The 18,090-nt window shown below is 50.7% G+C and overlaps 1 protein-coding gene and 1 long non-coding RNA gene across 2 annotated transcripts in view; one reads left to right on the top strand and one right to left on the bottom strand.

Moving 5' to 3' along the window:
- The window catches only part of KIF9 (kinesin family member 9), a 57,766-nt gene that overhangs the window by 21,128 nt on the left and 18,548 nt on the right, over positions 1-18,090 (top strand). Inside the window, exons 11-18 of the mRNA XM_047094464.1 lie at positions 2,406-2,483; positions 9,799-9,867; positions 10,615-10,719; positions 11,880-11,935; positions 12,941-13,031; positions 13,488-13,621; positions 14,947-15,138; positions 17,147-17,361. Coding sequence (XP_046950420.1) covers positions 2,406-2,483; positions 9,799-9,867; positions 10,615-10,719; positions 11,880-11,935; positions 12,941-13,031; positions 13,488-13,621; positions 14,947-15,138; positions 17,147-17,361 — 940 coding nt within the window. The remainder of the gene's footprint in view (positions 1-2,405; positions 2,484-9,798; positions 9,868-10,614; positions 10,720-11,879; positions 11,936-12,940; positions 13,032-13,487; positions 13,622-14,946; positions 15,139-17,146; positions 17,362-18,090) is intronic.
- The window catches only part of LOC124522828 (uncharacterized), a 44,867-nt gene that overhangs the window by 16,008 nt on the left and 10,769 nt on the right, over positions 1-18,090 (bottom strand). The window contains exon 2 of the long non-coding RNA XR_006964867.1: positions 5,382-5,466. This is a non-coding gene — a long non-coding RNA (uncharacterized LOC124522828). The remainder of the gene's footprint in view (positions 1-5,381; positions 5,467-18,090) is intronic.

Below are 18,090 nucleotides of genomic sequence, written 5' to 3'. Positions count from 1 at the left end.
GGCAGAGGCTGTGTTGAGGAAGAGGCAAGGCAGGGAGCAGGCGCAGCGTGGGAGTCTTATGTGAAGAGGGTTTTGTGGGGGCAAGGACCATGCTTCCCACGGTGCTGCTCCTGTGAATTGGGATCTAGGGCAGCTGATTTCTTGTTCTTCATAATTACACGCTGAAAAATCTTAGAAGCACCACAGGGTTCCAGGCTGTGGTTATGAGGCTGGTGCAAACTGATGGGCATTGAGCACGTACCGTGTGTGCGTGTGGGGGGAGGAGCAGCTCGGTAGAGGTGACTTATACGTGGCCTCGCGCCTCAGAGTTCCTTGCCATGGCCCTGAGTCATGTGAGAGGTCTGGATGAAAGAATCCTTCAGAGGAAAAGGTACTTTTCCTGAAAGTGGGGTGAGGAAGGTGGGCACCGAGCTGGCTGGGTTTAAAGGGTTGGTGGTACAGAAAGCAGAGAGGCGGGTTGCCTGGGTGGCTCAATTCGTTACGTGGCTGGCTCTTGGTTTTGGTTCAGGATTAGGCTCTCATGGCTTGTGGGTTCAAGTCCCACATCGGGCTCTGTGCTGACAGCACAGAGCCTGCTTGGGATTTTTTCTCTCCCTCTCTGCCCCTTACGCACGTGTGCGCGCTCTCTCTCACAATAAGTAAACATTTAAAAACAAATAAAATAAAATAAAAAGAAAGCAGAGATGCTTCTGGCAGAGGCAACTGTGGGCCTGATGGTGTGGCCCATGCCGGGAACACCTGGCTGCTGCAGGGGGAGTGGGGGTGGTGTTCAGGAAGGAGAAGGGGGAGAAAAGACTCCAGAGGCTGCTCGGGTCCTGGCAGCCAGGGTGCCGCCTTGGCTGTTCTGTTGGTTGCTGGGGTGTCATGGGTTTGAGCAGGGAGGGCTGTGGCCAGAGTTGTGACTCAGGAAGATTAACCCAGCAGCAGGACCCAGGGGACCTGGGAGGGGACAAGCTTAGGAGACCCAGAGGCAGGAATATGGGCTCTAATGGCTGAGGCAATGACACAGGTGAGCTCACACAACTGGGCATTCCGGCTGAGGCTTCCCTTCTTCCTCTGAAGGGCCACTCATCATAAATAAGACAGATTTGGAAAGCGCTCCATAGACGTTTTGTCAGGTGTGGATGTTTAAGGCAAGCCTCAGTCATCTGGCGAATCCACTTAGGTGAAACAGGTCCTTTCCAGGCACGTTGCAGGGCAAGATGCTCCTGCAGGGCCTCCCAGTTTCTTGCATCAGGGACCATCCCAGCTTCCAGAGAGAGCACCCTGGGGCTTGGGAGGCCGGGGAGGGAGCTCCCACTGACATGCAGGCAGCATCCCCAGCGGGGGAAGGCTTCAGGAACCGCATAGTATAACAAAGCACGAGTGAACCCCGAGAGGAGCCATATGAAAATTGGGCCTCCTGACTGCCTTGTTGAGCAATGCCCTCCAAGACGGTGGAAGGCCCCTCTCTCTCATTCCCACCCCTAAGATGGTCACCGCGTAGAAAGCCATTCTGCTGGTACCCCGCCATCCCGTCCTGTGACTCAGGACGGTGCCCACGGAGCCCAGAGGAGCTGCTGGAGGGGCCTCAGGGGGTTGGGACGAAGGCATATTGGGGTGTGGAAGCTAATGAGTCTCTTCTCCAAACGCTTTAAAACCTTGACAGTGTTCCTGTCGTGGATCACATTGCTTTATTCAGGGCCGCTGCACATATGTGTGGGAGTAAACACAGCGAGGGGGTCGTGGCCACACTCGCTGCTGTGTTTGGAGCAGGAGAGTCCGAATCCACCCCACACAGAAGCAGCTCTGACTAGTGACAGGGGCCTCCTCCGGAGGGCCTCCTGTCAGCTCCATCCAGAGCACACCACCCACCTCTTCATGAAGTCTCCCTGACTTTACAGAGAAGCTACAAAACCTGTCTGAGGTCGCGTGGTGGGTCAGCGGTAGGGTTCTTAATCACCAGGGTGGACTGAAGAGCACTTTTGGGCCTTCTTCTGGGCCACTTCTGGGTGGCCCTCCCCCAGGCCCGCCCCCCTGTTTCGGGGCCCTGCGACAGCCCACCATCGTGTGAGGCTGGGATCTCAGGGCCCGCCCCGTGCTACCACTGGCAGTTCCTCGTTGCCAAGGGACAGGCCTCCACCTGTCGTGTAACATCGGTGCAGTGGGGCACGGTGCCGGGGCTGTTTCTCAAGTGCCTACTTACGTGGCTGCCTCCTGGGCCTGCGGCCATAATTACCCCTGCCTGGCTGCCCCTCCAGAGGGACTCGGGTGGAACCCCCAAGGAGACCCCACACTTCACATTGGAGTAGACTTATATGCAGAAGTTCATCTTTCCTAGTGGACTCCTTTGGCCTGTTTTGAAAATATCTCTATTCATAAGCAATTGGCCAAAGACATAGAGGGCTGTCTGATCTGTTTTTCAGCTGTCTTCACTGCGGTTTGCCAGCAGGATGAAGCTGGTCACCACTGAGCCTGCCATCAACGAAAAGTATGATGCTGAGGTAGTAAGGGGTTTGTGGGCAGATGTCTCACCGTGGAGGTGTGTGGGTTTGTTGCCTGGGTCACACAAGCCTGGCTTCCCTTCCTGCCTCAATGCGATCCCGGGTCAGTCCCTTTCCACTCTGGGACAGGCCAGAGTCTTCAGAGCCCCTGGAGACCCCCCCACTTGGGGGCCACCACACAGGTGAAAGGACTAGGTCAGGTCCCCACCCAGTTCATGTGTGAGGCTTCAGGGCCTCTGACTACCCTGGGCTTCTATATGAGAGTTCCTTAGAGCTGTTTCAGAGTTCAGTCAGTGTGGACGATCTCTCAGACTCCTCTGGTTATAACGCTACGGAACCTCTTTGCTGCCGACCTGTGTGATCCCTCTCAGCAAGCACAGCTGACCGATCAGAAGGAGTGCTCAGCACCACCACCAGGGAGGTGCAGGTTGAAACCTTAGTGAAAGTCCACCCTCAGACTAGCAAAAATTAGCACGTTTCCACAATGTAGAGTGGTGGCGAGAATGTGCAGAAACGAGAGCCTTTGTCTGTTCCTGGCCAGAGCATAATCTATAAAATTGCTTTCGAGAGCATCTTGGCAACTTCTTGTAAAGTAAAAACTCATTTACCTCATTTTCCTTCAGGATGCTTGTGGAATCATGGTTACCAGAGACAGGAGCATGTACGTGCCCTGAGCTCATGACAAAGTAGTTAAACCTTCCAGATTCCAAATCCTAAAGGAAAATAGTGGTCCCCGTGGCTCTGTGTAACTAACCCATGGTTTGGAGTTTGAGGAGGGGGGTGGGTTAGAGCAGTGGCTCTCAGACCGAGCTGGTAGCAGAACCCCAGGCCGGCTTCTTTTTTTTTTTTAATGTTTGTTTGTTTGTTTGTTTGTTTGTTTGTTTGTTTTGAGAGAGAGAATGTGAGGGGGCGACAGGCAGAGAGAGAGGTGAGAAAGAATCCCAAGCAGGCTCCACACCATCAGAGCAGAGCCCCACACAGGGCTTCATCTCAGGAACTGTGAGATCATGACCTGAGCAGAAACCTGGAGCCTGTCGCTTAATCGCCTGAGCCACCCAGGAGCCCCTCTAGGCAGGCTTCTGGAACCACAGGTCACTGAACCCATTCAGAGTTCCTGATTCCATTGGCCAAAGGGTGAAGGGTGATTCACGTTTCTAATAAGTTTCCAGATGCTGCTGCTGCTGCTCTTTCGGGGCCACACTCAAGAACCACTGGCACAGTAGTTAAGAGCCATGGCCCCCACATTGGGGGTTCAGCAACCTGCTCTTTCCTTCCATCAGCTGTACAGCTTCAGCAGGATACTTATTCTTAGTAAGCCACCATTTCTTCAATAGTAAATTGGGGGAGTGGCAGAATCCACTCTCTAAGAGAGACTGTGGAGAATCGTACAATGGGGAGAAACCTCTTCCCACAGTGCTGTCGTGGAGTGAATGCTCAGTAAATGTTAGCTAGCGCGCTGCTCGCTGTATGGGTCAGCAGTGTTCCCTTTCCCGGTGGACAGTCTGGAGGCATTCCCCGCATATGTACGTGAAGAGCCTCGAGGCAGAACAGTGCCTGTGCTGCTCATTGTACTAGTGAGCAGCTGGGCACGGGACCGCTAGCCCGTCACCAGAGAGGAGCTGAGTGAGTCAGGGAGGGAGAGAGCCAGGGCTCGAGCTGCCAGCTGGATAATCTCAGGCGGATTGAAGCGGGCCAAATGGTAGCATCTGTCTAAACACATGTGAAGCATAGCTGAATATCGTTCATCGATACATGTGTGTGCATTAAAAAAAAGCAACAACAACAAAACACAGGGGCAAAAAGACCAACCTGAGGCTGGGGGTTCCATCTGGGATGTCGGGGGGGCGGTGGACTTGGAGAGAGGTACACAGGGGCTGCATATTTGTCTGCAGTGTTTTATTTCTTTAAAAAGGTGGGGGGGGGTACCTGGGTGCCTCAGTCGGTTAAGTGTCTGACTCTTGATCTAAGCTCAGGGCTTGATCTCAAGGGCTGTGAGTTCAAACCCTGCAATGGGCTCCATGCTGGCTGCGAAGCCTCCTTAAAAAATGAAAAATTTTTTTAATTAAAAAAATTTAAGGGGCGCCTGGGTGGCTCAGTCGGTTAAGTGTTCGACTTCAGCTCAGGTCATGATCTCGCAGTCTGTGAGTTCGAGCCCCGCGTCAGGCTCTGTGCTGACAGCTCAGAGCCTGGAGCCTGCTTCGGATTCTATGCCTCCCTCTCTCTCTGTCCTTCCCCTGCTCATGCTCTGTCTCTCTCTGTCTCAAAAATAAATAAAAACATTAAAAAAATTTTTTTTAAATTAAAAAAGAGCTTATCGGGCTCTGCACTGATAGGGCAGAACCTGCTTGGGATTTTCTCTCTCTCCCTTTCTCTCTGTCCCTCATGCTCTCTTTCTCTCTCTTTCTCTCTCTCAAGATAAGTAAACTTAAAAAATGATAAGCATTTATAAGCATGAGTTCTTGAGAGAGGCATGGAAAATTACCTGGGCTGCCGCCTTCCATAGACCACAGCCAGTCTGCCTGTGTTGTTTCTAGCGCCCTCTTCAGTATAGATGCCTGTTTTCTGGACCATGGGGTAGCTTCTGTGGAATTGCCTCAGAGTTTTCACCTATGGACTAGGAGGCTGGACTGATGACCTCCAGGTGACCCTCGTACTCTGTCAGTCTGATTCTGTGAGGTGGTGTAAAGGTTGTGAGCCTTGAGTGTAAACAGGCAGCAGACAAACACTTGATATTCTGCTCTGCTGAGAGAAGATCATACCTGCAGGCTGCAGTGGGGTCAACCAGGGAAGTTTCCCGAGCGGAGAGGTGCTCCTAGCCTGGTGTGCTACTTAAACAGAAGGCGCTGAATTATCCTCATTATGTTTATGATGAAAACCCCTGACCGTCAGGGAACTTACTTGAGTCTGTGCTGTTTCCAAGGCATTAGTTCCATCCAGAAAATGTCCCTGATCTTTAAAGGCATTGGTCAGGTTCGTGTTCCATCTGAGATACAAAAAAACAAAAGGAGTTGGTCAGCCAGGAGGTGCTGCCAGGCCCTGTTCTGTGGGGTCTGGTGCTCCAGCCCTGTGTTTCCAAGCAGCTTCTTTCCAGTCAGTACCGGAGGGCGAGTCTGCCAGGCTTGAGGAGAAGCACCTATGGTCTCAGGATGTGACATGGAGGCTGGTTACAGGGGGAGCCAATGACCCATTTCCTCACATCACCTGATTGGCCCAGAGATCTAAGCCTGGCTCCCCGCGCCACACTGGACAGTCATCCAGCTGGAGGCCCTCAACAGCCCGACTTTCCCTAGCGGCGGCATGATGTATTTTTTAGAACTGAGGTCCCTCAGCTGAGGGGAGGGGCTTGGCCACCAAGCCTCTCCCGTTGACCTCATAGGAAGTCTACCTGAAGGAGAACCTCTTGGGGCTTCCCAGAGGGGCAGAGCCGGGATTTGGACCCTGGTCATGCGCTTTGAGTCTTAGGCTTTGTGCCCTGAATTGCCACAAAGACACCAGAATGCCAGGGTTCTGTCACCTCTCGCTGCAGACTGGTCACAGCCCTGGTCACCAGTACCAGGATCCAGTTGTCAGGGGCTCCCTCCAGTGGCCATTTTTTGACAACTGAAGAACGCCCTGTTGTTCACAGAGAAGGTTCTCAGCATAAAATCCCTTGTGCCTCTCATTTGAAAGACAACAGGACAGTATCCACCAAATGTAAAATGACTCAGCAATTCTGTTTCTAGAAATATGTCATTTATTCATTCACCTAAAATCTATAGAGCACTTACCATGTGCCAGGCACTTTTTGAAGCACCTGGAGTGTGTTAATATACAAAAAACACAAATCTGTGTCCTCAAAGAGCTGACTACTGGGGGTGGGAGAGAGAGATATGATAAATATAAGAAATAAATGAGCCTGGCTGGCTTAGTTGGGAGAGCATATAATTCTATTTAAAAAAAAATTTTTTTTATTAGTTTTCTTTATTTCTGAGAGGCAGAGAGAGACAGAGCATATGTGGGGGAGGGGCAGAGAGAGAGGGAGAGACACAGAATCGGAAGCAGGCTCCAGGCTCTGAGCTGTCAGCACAGAGCCCGATGCGGGGCCTGAACTCACCAACTGTGAGATCATGACCTGAGCTGAAGTCGGACGTTCAACTGACTAAGCCACCCAGGCGCCCCAGGGAGAGCATATAATTCTTACTCTCGGATTTGTGAGTTTGAGCCCCAGATTCGGTGTAGAGATTACTTAAATAAATAAACTTAAAAAAAATAAAAGAAGTGAATCTAGATCCTGCCATTTGCAACAACATTGATGAACTTAGAAGACATTATTCCAAGTGAAATAAACCAGATACAGAAGGAAAAATACTGCAAGATCTCACTTACATGTGGAACCTAAAAAGTCAAATTCACAGAAGCAGGGAGTAGAGTGGTGGTTACCAAGAGTGGGGGTAGGGGCTGAGGAAAGGGGAAATGTTGGTCAAAGTACACAAATTTTCATTTATAGGATGGATAAGTTCTGGGGATCTTATCTTATCCCCAGTTCAGTACAGCATGGTGACCATAGTTAATAATACCATATTGTAGGGGTACCTGGGTGGCTCAGTCGGTTGAGCGTCCGACTTCAGCTCAGGTCATGATCTTGCACTCTGTGAATTCAAGCCCCACATTGAGCTCTGTGCTGACAGCTCAGAGCCTGGAGCCTGCTTCGGATTCTGTATCTCCCCCTCTCTCTGCCCCTCCCTTGCTCATGCTTTGTCTCTCTCTCTCAAAAATAAACATTAAACATTTTTCAAAAAATAATACCGTATTGTATACTGTATTTAAAAAATGCTTTATTGCTCAAAAATGCTAACCATCATCTGAGCTTTGCTGGGAAAGTAGATGTCAGATGCTCTTAACCACACACAAAAAATTGTCCCTAGGTGAGGAGATAGATATGTTAGCTAACTTGACTATAGTAATCATTTTACTATGTATGTGTATATCATGTTGTACACCTCAAATATTCAGGCATACCTCCAGAGATATTGTGGGTTCAGTTCTAGACCACTATAATATAGTGAATATCACAATGAAGCAAGTCAAATGAGTTTTGTGGTTTCCCAGTGCCTGTAAAAGTTACTTTTATGCTATACAGTAGTCTGGGGCGGGGCAAAGAGAGACAGGGAGAGAGAATCCCATGCAGCCTCTGGAACTGTCAGCATGGAGTCTGATGCAGGGCTCAATCTCACAAACTGTGATATCATGACCTGAGTTGAAATCAAGTGTTGGATGCTTAACTGACTGAGCTACCCAGGCACCCCTATACTGTAGTCTGTTAAGTGTGCAATAGCATTATGTCTAAAAAAACAATGCACCTACCTGAATTTAAAAATACTTTATTGCTGGGACACCTGGGTGGCTCAGTCAGTTCAGTGTCTGACTCTTGATCTCAGCTGAGGTCTTGATCTCAGGGTCATGAATTCAAGCCCTGTGTCGGGCTCCATGCTGGGCATGGGGCCTACTTCACCCCAAGTCTGAGCTTTCAGTGACTCATAATCCCTGATCACAGATAATATAACAAATAAAATAATAATGAAAAATTTGAAATACTGCAGAAGTTACCAAATGTAACACAGAGACAGGAAGTGAGCAAATGTTGTGGAAAAATAGTGCCGATAGACTTGCCTGATTCAGGGTTGCCACAAATCTTCAATCTATAAAAAACAGTATCTGAGAAGCTCAGTAAAGCAAAGAACAATGAAATGAGGTATGCGTGCCTACAATTTTTCTTTAAAAAATGTTTAAAGGGGTGCCTGGGTGGCTCAGTTGGTTGAGCATCTGACTCTCGATTTCAGCTCAGGTTATGATCTCATGGTTTGTGAGTTGGAGCCCCACATTGCGCTCTGCACTGACCGTGTGGAGCCTGCTTGGGATTCTCTCTCTTCTTCTCTCTCTCCCCCTGCTCTCTCTCTCTCTCAAAATAAATAAATAAATTTAAAAACAAATTAAAAAAGGGGCGCCTGGGTAGCTCAGTCGGTTAAGCAGCCGACTTCGGCTCAGGTCATGATCTCACGGTCCATGAGTTCGAGCCCCGCGTCAGGCTCTGTGCTGCCAGCTCAAAGCCTGGAGCCCGTTTCAGATTCTGTGTCTCCCTCTCTCTCTGCCCCTCCCTTGTTCATGCTCTGTCTCTCTCTGTCTCAAAAATAAATAAACGTAAATAAATAAATAAATAAATAAATAAATAAATAAATAAAAATTAAAAAATAAAAATATAAAAAAAAAAAAAGAAATAGGTAAGTTCTAGAGCTCCACCATCCAGTATAGTAGCTGCTACTCGCTTGGGGTTATTTAAATTAGTTACATAAAATTAAAAGTTCACTTCCTTGGTCACCCTAATGACATTTCCAGGGTTCAGTAGCTACGTGTAACTCAGGGCACAGATATAGAACATTTCCATCATTACAGGAAGTACTGTCAAACAGCACTGCTCTAGGGTGTGTTGGTGATAGGTGCTATAAAAAAATTTAGAGCAAGATTTGAAAAAAGAGTGGTGTGGGAGTGGGGAGTGTGTAAAACTGCAGTTTTACATCGAGTGATTGAAATGTGCCTAATTTAGGAGCTTTTGAACAAAGACTTGAAGGAGGTGTGGGGGTGTGCCAGGGCAACACCTGGGGGAAGAGTGTCCTGGGCAGCGGGGACAGGCAGTGTAGAGGCGGGAGTGTGCCAATTTGGTAGGAGTGGAATGAGCTTGGAGGAGAACGGTAGGGAAGAGTTAATGGGGGCAGATCACAAAGAGCCTGTGTTATCCTACAGAAACCTATAAAGACACAAAGATGTAAGTACAAAAATGTTGTGCAGCCTTGTTTGTAACAGCAAAACTTTGGAGGTGACATACATGCTTATCAGCAGGGAATGTGACATGTTTGTGCAGTGGTTGGGAAGGATGAGGGTAAAAGGTACGACTGCGTGGAGAGCCTCCTGGAGGCAGTGGGCTGCAATGAGAAGGCCTTCACCCTGGTAGACTGGAAATAACCCGAAGTTCCTGGAAGTTGAGGTGTGAGGTTGCCCTGTGGGTGCCTGTGCTCACTCTGTTAAATCTCCTCTGTCTGCTGAAAGAAGCAGAGGCCAGAGGACTTGTGAGGCCCCCGAAGGCCCTAAACTCACCCCAGTTGGGGAAGAGTCACTGGCGGGGAAGGAATTGTCCAGATGCTGAGATCACACTCCATGGATTACCAGGAGGGGCCAGGATGTCCGGCCACAGGTTGGGGAACTGTGGGCTTGATGTGGAAGAGGCAGAGTGGCCTCTCTGACTGTCCTCCCTGCCCCGTCCCAAACTGTGTTTCCCTGGCAGCGAATGGTCAAGAACCTGGAGAAGGAGCTGGCACTGCTCAAGCAGGAGCTGGCCATCCACGACAGCCTGGTAAGGGGCTGGAGGCAGGTGGCTGGGTGAGGGGCTGGCCGGAGTGCTGGAGGGACTGCGGTCACAGTACCAGGTGGGCAGAGGGACTGGGTGGACAGGCCCCAGGAGGGCCAAGTAGGCAGGGAGACTTTGGGGTCAGAGGGGCTAAGGAGCCAGGGATGCCTGGTGGGCAGGGGAATTGGAAGAGCAGGAGGATGTGGGCAGGGGTGTCAGATATCAGGGAGCAGAGGCAGACAGTTGGCAGGAAGATGAGGGGCAGGGGGCCAGGTGCCAGGCAGGTAGGGCAGGGATAGATAGCATGATGGTCAAGGTCAGAGGAGGTGGGGCTTACTGGGCAGTGGGGGAGGGGCAGCAGCATAGAGCCCTGAGGGCAGAGGGTGGGGACAGGAGACCTCTGGTGGCTTGCCTGGGCCTGCTCATGGGTGGGGGGGGGGAGGTGTCTCAAGGCAGAGGCAGCCACCTCCCGCCCATGGCTGTCATCCTAGAGTCTCCTGAGACTCAGCCAGCAGAGCCCTTTGCTTGGAGTGGCAAGCTCATGACAGGTGGCTTTCCTTCCCTCCAAGACCCAGTTGTCCCTCTGTGACCCGAGCACCTGGCCAGGACCTGATGGTGAAGGGAATGGAGCTGGCTTAGGTGGCCAGGACCTGTGCCCAAACCTCTCCACCTTGATTCTCAGAATGACCCCTCCTGCCCCTGTCGGGCTCAGGTATTTGGAGCTCGTTGACATGTTCTTCATCCTCCTCCAAGGCCAACCGCACCCTTGTGAACTACGATCCCATGGACGAAATCCAGATTGCTGAGATCAACTCCCAGGTGCGGAGGTACCTGGAGGGGACACTGGACGAGATTGATGTAAGGAGCATCTCCTTGGGAACACCATGCCCAGTGGCCTGGGTCTCCCTATCCTGGGCATACCCCCACTTGTGCTGTGCTGGCCTTAGAACCTTACACTGAGTGGGTGCAGTGGGTGTCGGGTGGGTGGTGCTGGACCGCTGGCCTTGGGCCCTGCAGCCCACTGAAGCCTCAGCATCCGTGTTTAGGGTTACAAGGATGGGTGTGCCCCACAGAGTGGCCAGAAGCCTTGACCGGCCCTGACCACACAGGGGGTGGCCCATCACAAGTGCAGGCCCTGGAGCCAGGCTGCCCTGAATCACGTCCCAGCTCAGCTGCCTCCTTGCTGAGTGATGTCAGCAAAATGCTTAACCTCGTGGACTTTGGTGGCCACACTTGTACAGTGAGGAGGGAAAGCAAGCTGGAATTAACTGAGCTGTAGGAGCTCAGGTGCTTGGCTGTGCCAGGTGGGGTGAGGCCATTCAAGGATGATGGTCATGCTGGTTTACAAGGCAGACACCCAGGGCCCGAGTTGGCGTAGGCCAAGGAGGAAGAGACGGCAGCCACATGGGGAAGGGCCCTCAGGAGGAAGGTTGCATTCTTTTTTCACAGTGCAGGCCAGCAAACCCTTCATCAGGGAGCTACGTGACAGACGCCTCCCCATCCCTAGCCTGTCACTGTGGCAGCTATAACTGGCAGGCCTCAGACGATGGAGGGGCAGGCCCTTCTGGCATTGTAACAGTGCTAGTCCTCGACTGACCCTCAGGGGTAATGCTTGTGGTCCCTAGGGCCGAGAGGGAAGCCAATAGCCTTCCCCCAGCCATAGATGTATATGTGTCTGTAACCACACAAAAGTTCATAACAGAACCTTTCAGCAACAGGAGAGAGCTGAGGACAATACATTTTATTAAAATGTTTTTTCTTAGTATTTTCAAGTACCAGAGACATTCTAATTTTACAGAGATCTTCCTTTAGAAAAGGTCATTTTTATAGCCTCAATAAATACTTAGCTTGAAAACTATTAACCAATTGTGTCTTTGTTCTTGAGGAGAACAGATATGCCATTCTCAAGACAGAGGATCAAAGGGTTAGTCAAGGAGTCCTGGTTTCTCTATGAACAGAGACACACCCTGTGCTGTGCTGCCAGAGGCCTAACCTCTGCCTTGCTCTCTTCCCTCCAGATAATCAACCTCAGACAGATCCAGGAGGTGTTCAACCAGTTCCGGGTGGTTCTGAGGTAAGGGACCCTCCCCACCCACTGGATTCCTACATCAGGCTGCCATTTTCATTTCCCGTGGTCAGGGCATGGCCTCTAAGTGCACTGCCTTGTCTCTCGTGGGTGAAGAGCCAGATCAGAGTTCTTGGGGTGTGCCCAGGCCCCTGAGCTCTCAAATCCTCCAGCCCTTCCCTTCCCCTGGGGGAAGCAGGGAGGACAGACATCCATTTAAGGACAACACAGAGAGGAGTCCCTGGTAGTCCCTGGTAGATGTTTCTTGAGTTCATTAACTCAACAGGAGGTCCTTAAGGAGTGCCGGCCCTGAGTGCCCTGAGCATGGCCAGAGCAGGGCATCGTGAATGCTCCCTGCTCCCCACCCCCACCTCAAGAGGCATTTGTGGTTTATATGGGTGCAGGCATACCTGTAAACTGAGTGGCTTATGCTGGGTGGATCACAGAAGTGGGTCACGCGATTCCAAAGGGCCCTTTTTAAATAATTTTTAAATGTTTATTTATTTTTGAGAGAGAGAGAGAGGGAGCTTGAGTGGTGGAGGGGCAGCAAGAGACAGAGACACAGAATCCGAAACAGGCTCCAGACTCTGAGCTGTCACACAGAGCTCGATGTGAGGCTTGAACTCACGGACCATGAGATCATGACCTGAGCTGAAGTCGGACACTTAATCAAGTGAGCCACCCAGGCACCCCCCAAAGGGCCTTTAAAGATAGCACCTAGGAAAGCATGGTCCTGAGGCAGGCTTACAGTCCTTGTTAAAGTTATCTTGGAGCAGAAGTTCCTGGCAAGCAAGGGTGGCCATTACAAATTTGGGAGGCTGGACAATAGATGTGTGCACTGAGAAATCGGGATGTGGCATGAACTTGTTTTGTCTGGTCTGGTTCATGAGGAGGGTGTGGTTCCATCAGAGGGGGGCCACACCCACATGAGTTCTACCTCCAGTACTTGGTTCTTGCTCCAGAGGGTTCAGCATGGCCCCAGGTGTCAGGTGTTCTCTCATTCTCTCTCTCAAGCCAACAGGAACAGGAAGTGGAATCTGCTTTGCGCAGGAAGTATACCCTCATAGATAAGAATGACTTTGCAGCCATTTCTGCGGTCCAGAAGGTATGCATGGTTGCTTCTTGTTGACAGCATTCATGTCAGATGTTTCCATCCCCAGACCTTTTCAGAAGCAGCAAGTGTTCCACATTAAAGCAGATCTAGGGTTGCAACAGGTAAAGGTAACACCAGGATGAGTGTGACCCGCGCAAGAGTCTGCCATACAGGAATTCAAAATGGTCTCCAAAATTAGAGACATGACCACAGACAAGACCAGTTCCTGGAGTCACGTTGGCAACAGGACTCGAGATTCTTGGTATGGTGTGGTGTTGATGTGGAAAGTGGACATTTGGTAGAATGGCCAGAGATAGTGCTGTTGGGGGCAGCTTGAAGTCAGCGGCACTGGCGACAGCTATCTTGGTGTGTGGGGTCAACGTGCCCACCAGAGCACGCATGCACTTGGGTCCCCCACAGGCCAGAACCCTTCAACTAACTCCTTGCCCTGTGGCTGGCCTCTTCCAGGCAGGGCTTGTGGACGTTGATGGCCACCTAGTAGGTGAGCCTGATGGACAAGGCTTCGGACTCGGGGTCACCCCTTTCTCTGCCAAACCTGGGAAGAAATCCAAGTCCAAGAAGACATTCAAAGAGCAGCTCAGGTGAGTAACCTTCCTGCTGCTCTACCTGCTCAACACCTGGCCCTCCTTGGCTGGTGAAAGAAGAGAGTAGCTAAGCTAGTGTCTTAGCTACTGGCTGGTCACAGTTGCTCCCATTACTGCCAGTACTAGCAGTATCCGCTGGACTCAGGTTGGGCTGGTTACCTCTTGTCCACACAGCGACCCCATGAGGTGGGCATTAATGTCTCCATTTTACTGATGTGGAAACCAAGGCCCAGGGGTGTGGTCCAAGGCCACACCACTGATGAGTGGTAGAGTAGAAGAGAGAGGCCAGGCTAGCACTCCCCACTCTAGTACTGCACGCGGAAACCACCTGTGACCCAGCTGCCTGGTGCTCATGTCACCTAAAAACCACAGTTCACCTTTCAGGCAAGGATCATTTGTGTATGCAAGGCTCACTTAATGAGACACTCTCCCTGGGAGATGCTGGTAGCAGTGGACAAAGAGCATAGGCTCTAGGAAGCGCCTTTCACCCTTGTGTGAGGCATGACAGCCTCTCTGTGCTTCCATTTTCTGGTCCCTAAGTTGGGACTCATAATGGTAGCATCAAAATCACGGGGGTTGTGAAGATGTGGGTGAATGCAGTCCCCGTACCTAGAAAGTACACAGTGGGAATGTGTTGTTGTTGTTACTATCACTTGGTAAAGGACACAGTCCAAAGCTGATTGTGCAAAACCATCACATGCAGGACAGGAGTCAGGTAGCGGGGGTTGCTGAGGCCTCTCGCGTCCTCCTGATGATTCAGGCCTGCTCAGACGTGCTTCTCTGAGAAGGAGGACCCTGGGCACCGTCACTCGGAGGGGGAGGGCAGCTACCTTCCTGGGAGCTGGTGTGGGCACCCATGTAGGTGGGAGAATGCAGAACTCATGGGCTGGTCAAGGTATCAGGGCAGACATGTCTTGCTTTACCTTCGGTCCCCAGACCTAACCTGGATGGGGGCTCTGCCACTCCTTCCCAGGGGTGCCTGTGTGATAAGTGCCTCAATGGCCAGGATATTCCCAGGAGCCTGTGGCCCACCCCACAGGTGCACCTGCTTCCAGACCTGGAGACTGCCATTTTCCCAGGTGTCTCCTGCTGAGGCTGCTGAAGGGAGGGCTACTTATTCTGATGAGGAGGGGAAGAATGCTCTCCTCTTCCTATCCATAGGGTCTTACTCTTTGTGTTTGGGCCCACATGTATGATCTAAATAAGACTGAGTGGGATGGGGCTTCTGATATAAGAGGGTTTGGAAAGGTCACTCTCCTCAGCACCAGAGACACCTTACTGCCCATGACTAAGCCTGGGGTCTCCCTGCCTTCTCCTTCTAGCTCCTCAGCAAGAAAGGAAGGTGCCAGCAGCCCTGTGAGTGGCAAGGAGTTGGATGTCTCTACGTCCAAGACCCAGCTGACCCCATCCTCCAAGGAGGGGGATGTCAAAGACATGACTATACGGGAACGGGAGACCTCCAGCATTGAGCCCCTTCCTTCAGACTCCCCAAAGGAGGAATTACGCCCACCCAGGTGACCCTCTAATGGTAGTTCCTGCTCCAGATCTTTCAAAACCAGAATGTGATCCTCAACATGTGAATAGTGCCTGTAGATACATGAGATACAACAGGGGATAACAGGCAAAGACTAGGAGTACAATCCAAAAAGAAGTAACCAAAAAAAAAAAAAAAGAAGTAACATGATGGCTTATACACATGCAAAATGGTCCCGCCTCAGGACTCCTCCAAGATATGCAGTTACACATGGAATCATTTTAGACCCTTCAAATAGCCATTATTTAAATAAAAATTTTTAGGGGCGCCTGGGTGGCTCAGTCAGTTGAGCGTCCGACTTCAGCTCAAGTCATGATTTCATGGTTCGTGAGTTTGAGCCCCACATCAGGCTCTCTGCTATCACTGCAGAGCCCGCTCGGTTGCTCTGTCCCTCTTGCTCTCTACCACTCCCCTGCTCGTGCTCTGTCTCTCTAGAAAATAAATAAGCATTAAAAAAAATTTTTTTTTTTAAATAACTAATGCATTTAAAAGGCCTCTCAGGGTGCTTGGGTGGCTCAGTCAGTGTCTGACTCATGATCTCAGCTCAGGTCTTGATCTCAGGGTCATGAGTTCAAGCCCCATGTTGGGCTCCATGCTGGGTTTGAAGCCTACTTAAAGACAAAGAAAAAAAAAGGCAACAAATTCTCAAGGTATGAGACCCCTTCCTCTGGCTACACAGTTTCTCTCCCTGGTGAGTCAGTCATTGAGTGTTCAGTAATCCGTCCTGAGGAAATACTTAGAGATGTGTACAAAGATTTGTGCAAACAGATGTTCATTGCATCAATTTAAAAAGGTGACAACAGTTTTTTGTGAAATACCTTCAGGAGCTAATGTGATGGCAAAGGCACTAAATGAGTTATTATCTCTGCCCTTGGGATGTACAAGGATGTGCATGAAGAATTTTTTCCCCAGCAGGTGAACAGTTCTAAGCACTCAGAAGTTGGAAGTACTGGACAGTGAATACTGTCTTGAGTCTACATTTAACATATTACTATACCTATTTCATCACACATCCATCTTTCTCTCCATCCCTCTTATTTAAAAAAAAATTTTTTTTAACATTTATGCATTTTTGAGAGTGAGAGAGACAAGAGCATGAGCAAGGGAGGGGCAGAGAGAGAGGGAGACACAGAATCCGAAGCAGGCTCCTGTCTCTGAGCTGTCAGCACAGAACCTGACGTAGCGCTCAAACTCATGGACCACGAGATCATGACTTGAGCTGAAGTCGGACGCCTAACTCACTGAGCCACCCAGTCACCCCAATCCCTCTTATTTTTTCGATGCATTTCATAGGAAGTTGCAGACGATCTGCTTCTCCCTGCCCCAGCACTTCAAATTATATCTTGTTAACCAGAGTTCTCGGGGCTCCTTATAACACGAAAGAATGGTTCTGTGAATGACGTAAGATGTAAAATTACATCTACTGTGTGACCTCAAACATTAAAAAAACTTTAATTATTTATTTATTTTTATTTTAGAGAGAGAGGGAGAGAACATGTGTGAGCGGGGGAGAGGAGCAGAGGGTGAGAGAGAATCCCAAGCAGGCTCCATGCTCAGCATGGAGCGCGAGATGGGGCTTGATCCCACGAGCCTGGGATCATGACCTGAGCCGAAATCAAGAGTCAGATGCTCAACTGACTGAGCCACCCAAGTGCTCCTCAAACATTAAAAAAATTATCGAAGAGATCCCTGAAGTAGAGACACCAAAGTGTAATTGCTAATAGGCAGTGAGTGGTTTTTTGCTTTGTTTTCTGTTTTTTACACTTTTCCTTGCTGTCCTCACTTTCTGCAATGGTCATGTGTCCTTGCTTGCTGAGTGAGACAGACACTGGTGAGCGGTTCCCACACAGGGTAGCTCCAGTGCAGGATAGGTGGTGCCTGGGAGTTTCGGCCTTCTACCCACAGAAGCCCCGGCGAAGAGAGGCCAAGTGCCTCTAGGCTCTAAGACCCTGCCCCACTTTCTCCTTCCCCTCCCCCTCTGTCTTCAGGCCCAGTACCCCACCCCCCAAACCTGTGGCCTTCGAGGACTTTAAGAACGAGCGAGGCAGTGAGATCAACCGCATCTTCAAAGAGAACAAATCCATCTTGAACGAGCGGAGGAAAAGGGCCAGCGAGACCACACAGCGCATCAATGCCATCAAACGGGAGATGGACGTGACCAAGGAGGCACTAAATTTCCAGAAGTCACTCCGGGAGAAACAAGGTAAATATGATGGGAAGATAGTGGGGTGGGGGGGCGGCTGTGGGAGCTGAATATCCTGCGTTAAATGGGGCAGCCCTGGGTACTGGAGGACTCAGATGGGAGGGGGCCGCAGGGCATGTTGGGGTGCAGTCTTCACCCCTGGGTCATCACGTGGCTCTAGTCAGCCCTGGGAATCACAGGATCCTTCCCTGTCAGTCAGCTTCTGCCTGTGGGCCCCTCATTATTTTGTTATCTCAGACCTAGGTGCTTCTCCCAGTGGAGAAGCAGGCCGTGGGCTTATAGAGGCTTCCCCAGGAAGATGGGCAGCTGGTGTCCCCCACAAGGCCCCGAGATCCTGGTGTGGTCTCCTTACTACCCAGGGTAGTCTGACTGACATGAGGGTGCTGATCAAGACACAGGAAACTGAGGAAGGAAAGAGAATATGGATACCAGAGAGCCTGGGGATTCATTGTCACTAGGACCATTCCTTATGCCAAACCCTCAACACCCAATGCTGGCCTGGCAAAATCTCATCCCCTAAGCCAGGTGGTATGGGGGGCCCTCAGGCTCAGAAAGCAGGGACCTTACTGTGAGGAGGGTGCTCACCTGGTTACCCTGACCTGGTGCCCTTGTCACAGTGGCAGACACTGCCCACACCTGCACTGTGGGCCAGGGACCCTCAAGCTTGAGTATTCAGAGAACTCCTCTGGGAGGGCTAGTCAAACACAGGTTCCCAGGCCCAGACTGCTG

The sequence above is a fragment of the Lynx rufus genome, unplaced genomic scaffold, assembly GCF_022079265.1.
Source record: "Lynx rufus isolate CCGP_SWC_20201006 ecotype Redwood Valley unplaced genomic scaffold, mLynRuf1.p SCAF_4, whole genome shotgun sequence".
NCBI classification, from domain to species: domain Eukaryota; kingdom Metazoa; phylum Chordata; class Mammalia; order Carnivora; family Felidae; genus Lynx; species Lynx rufus.
Note: the sequence above shows the minus strand (reverse complement) of the source record. Positions and strands in the feature narration are given on the sequence as shown.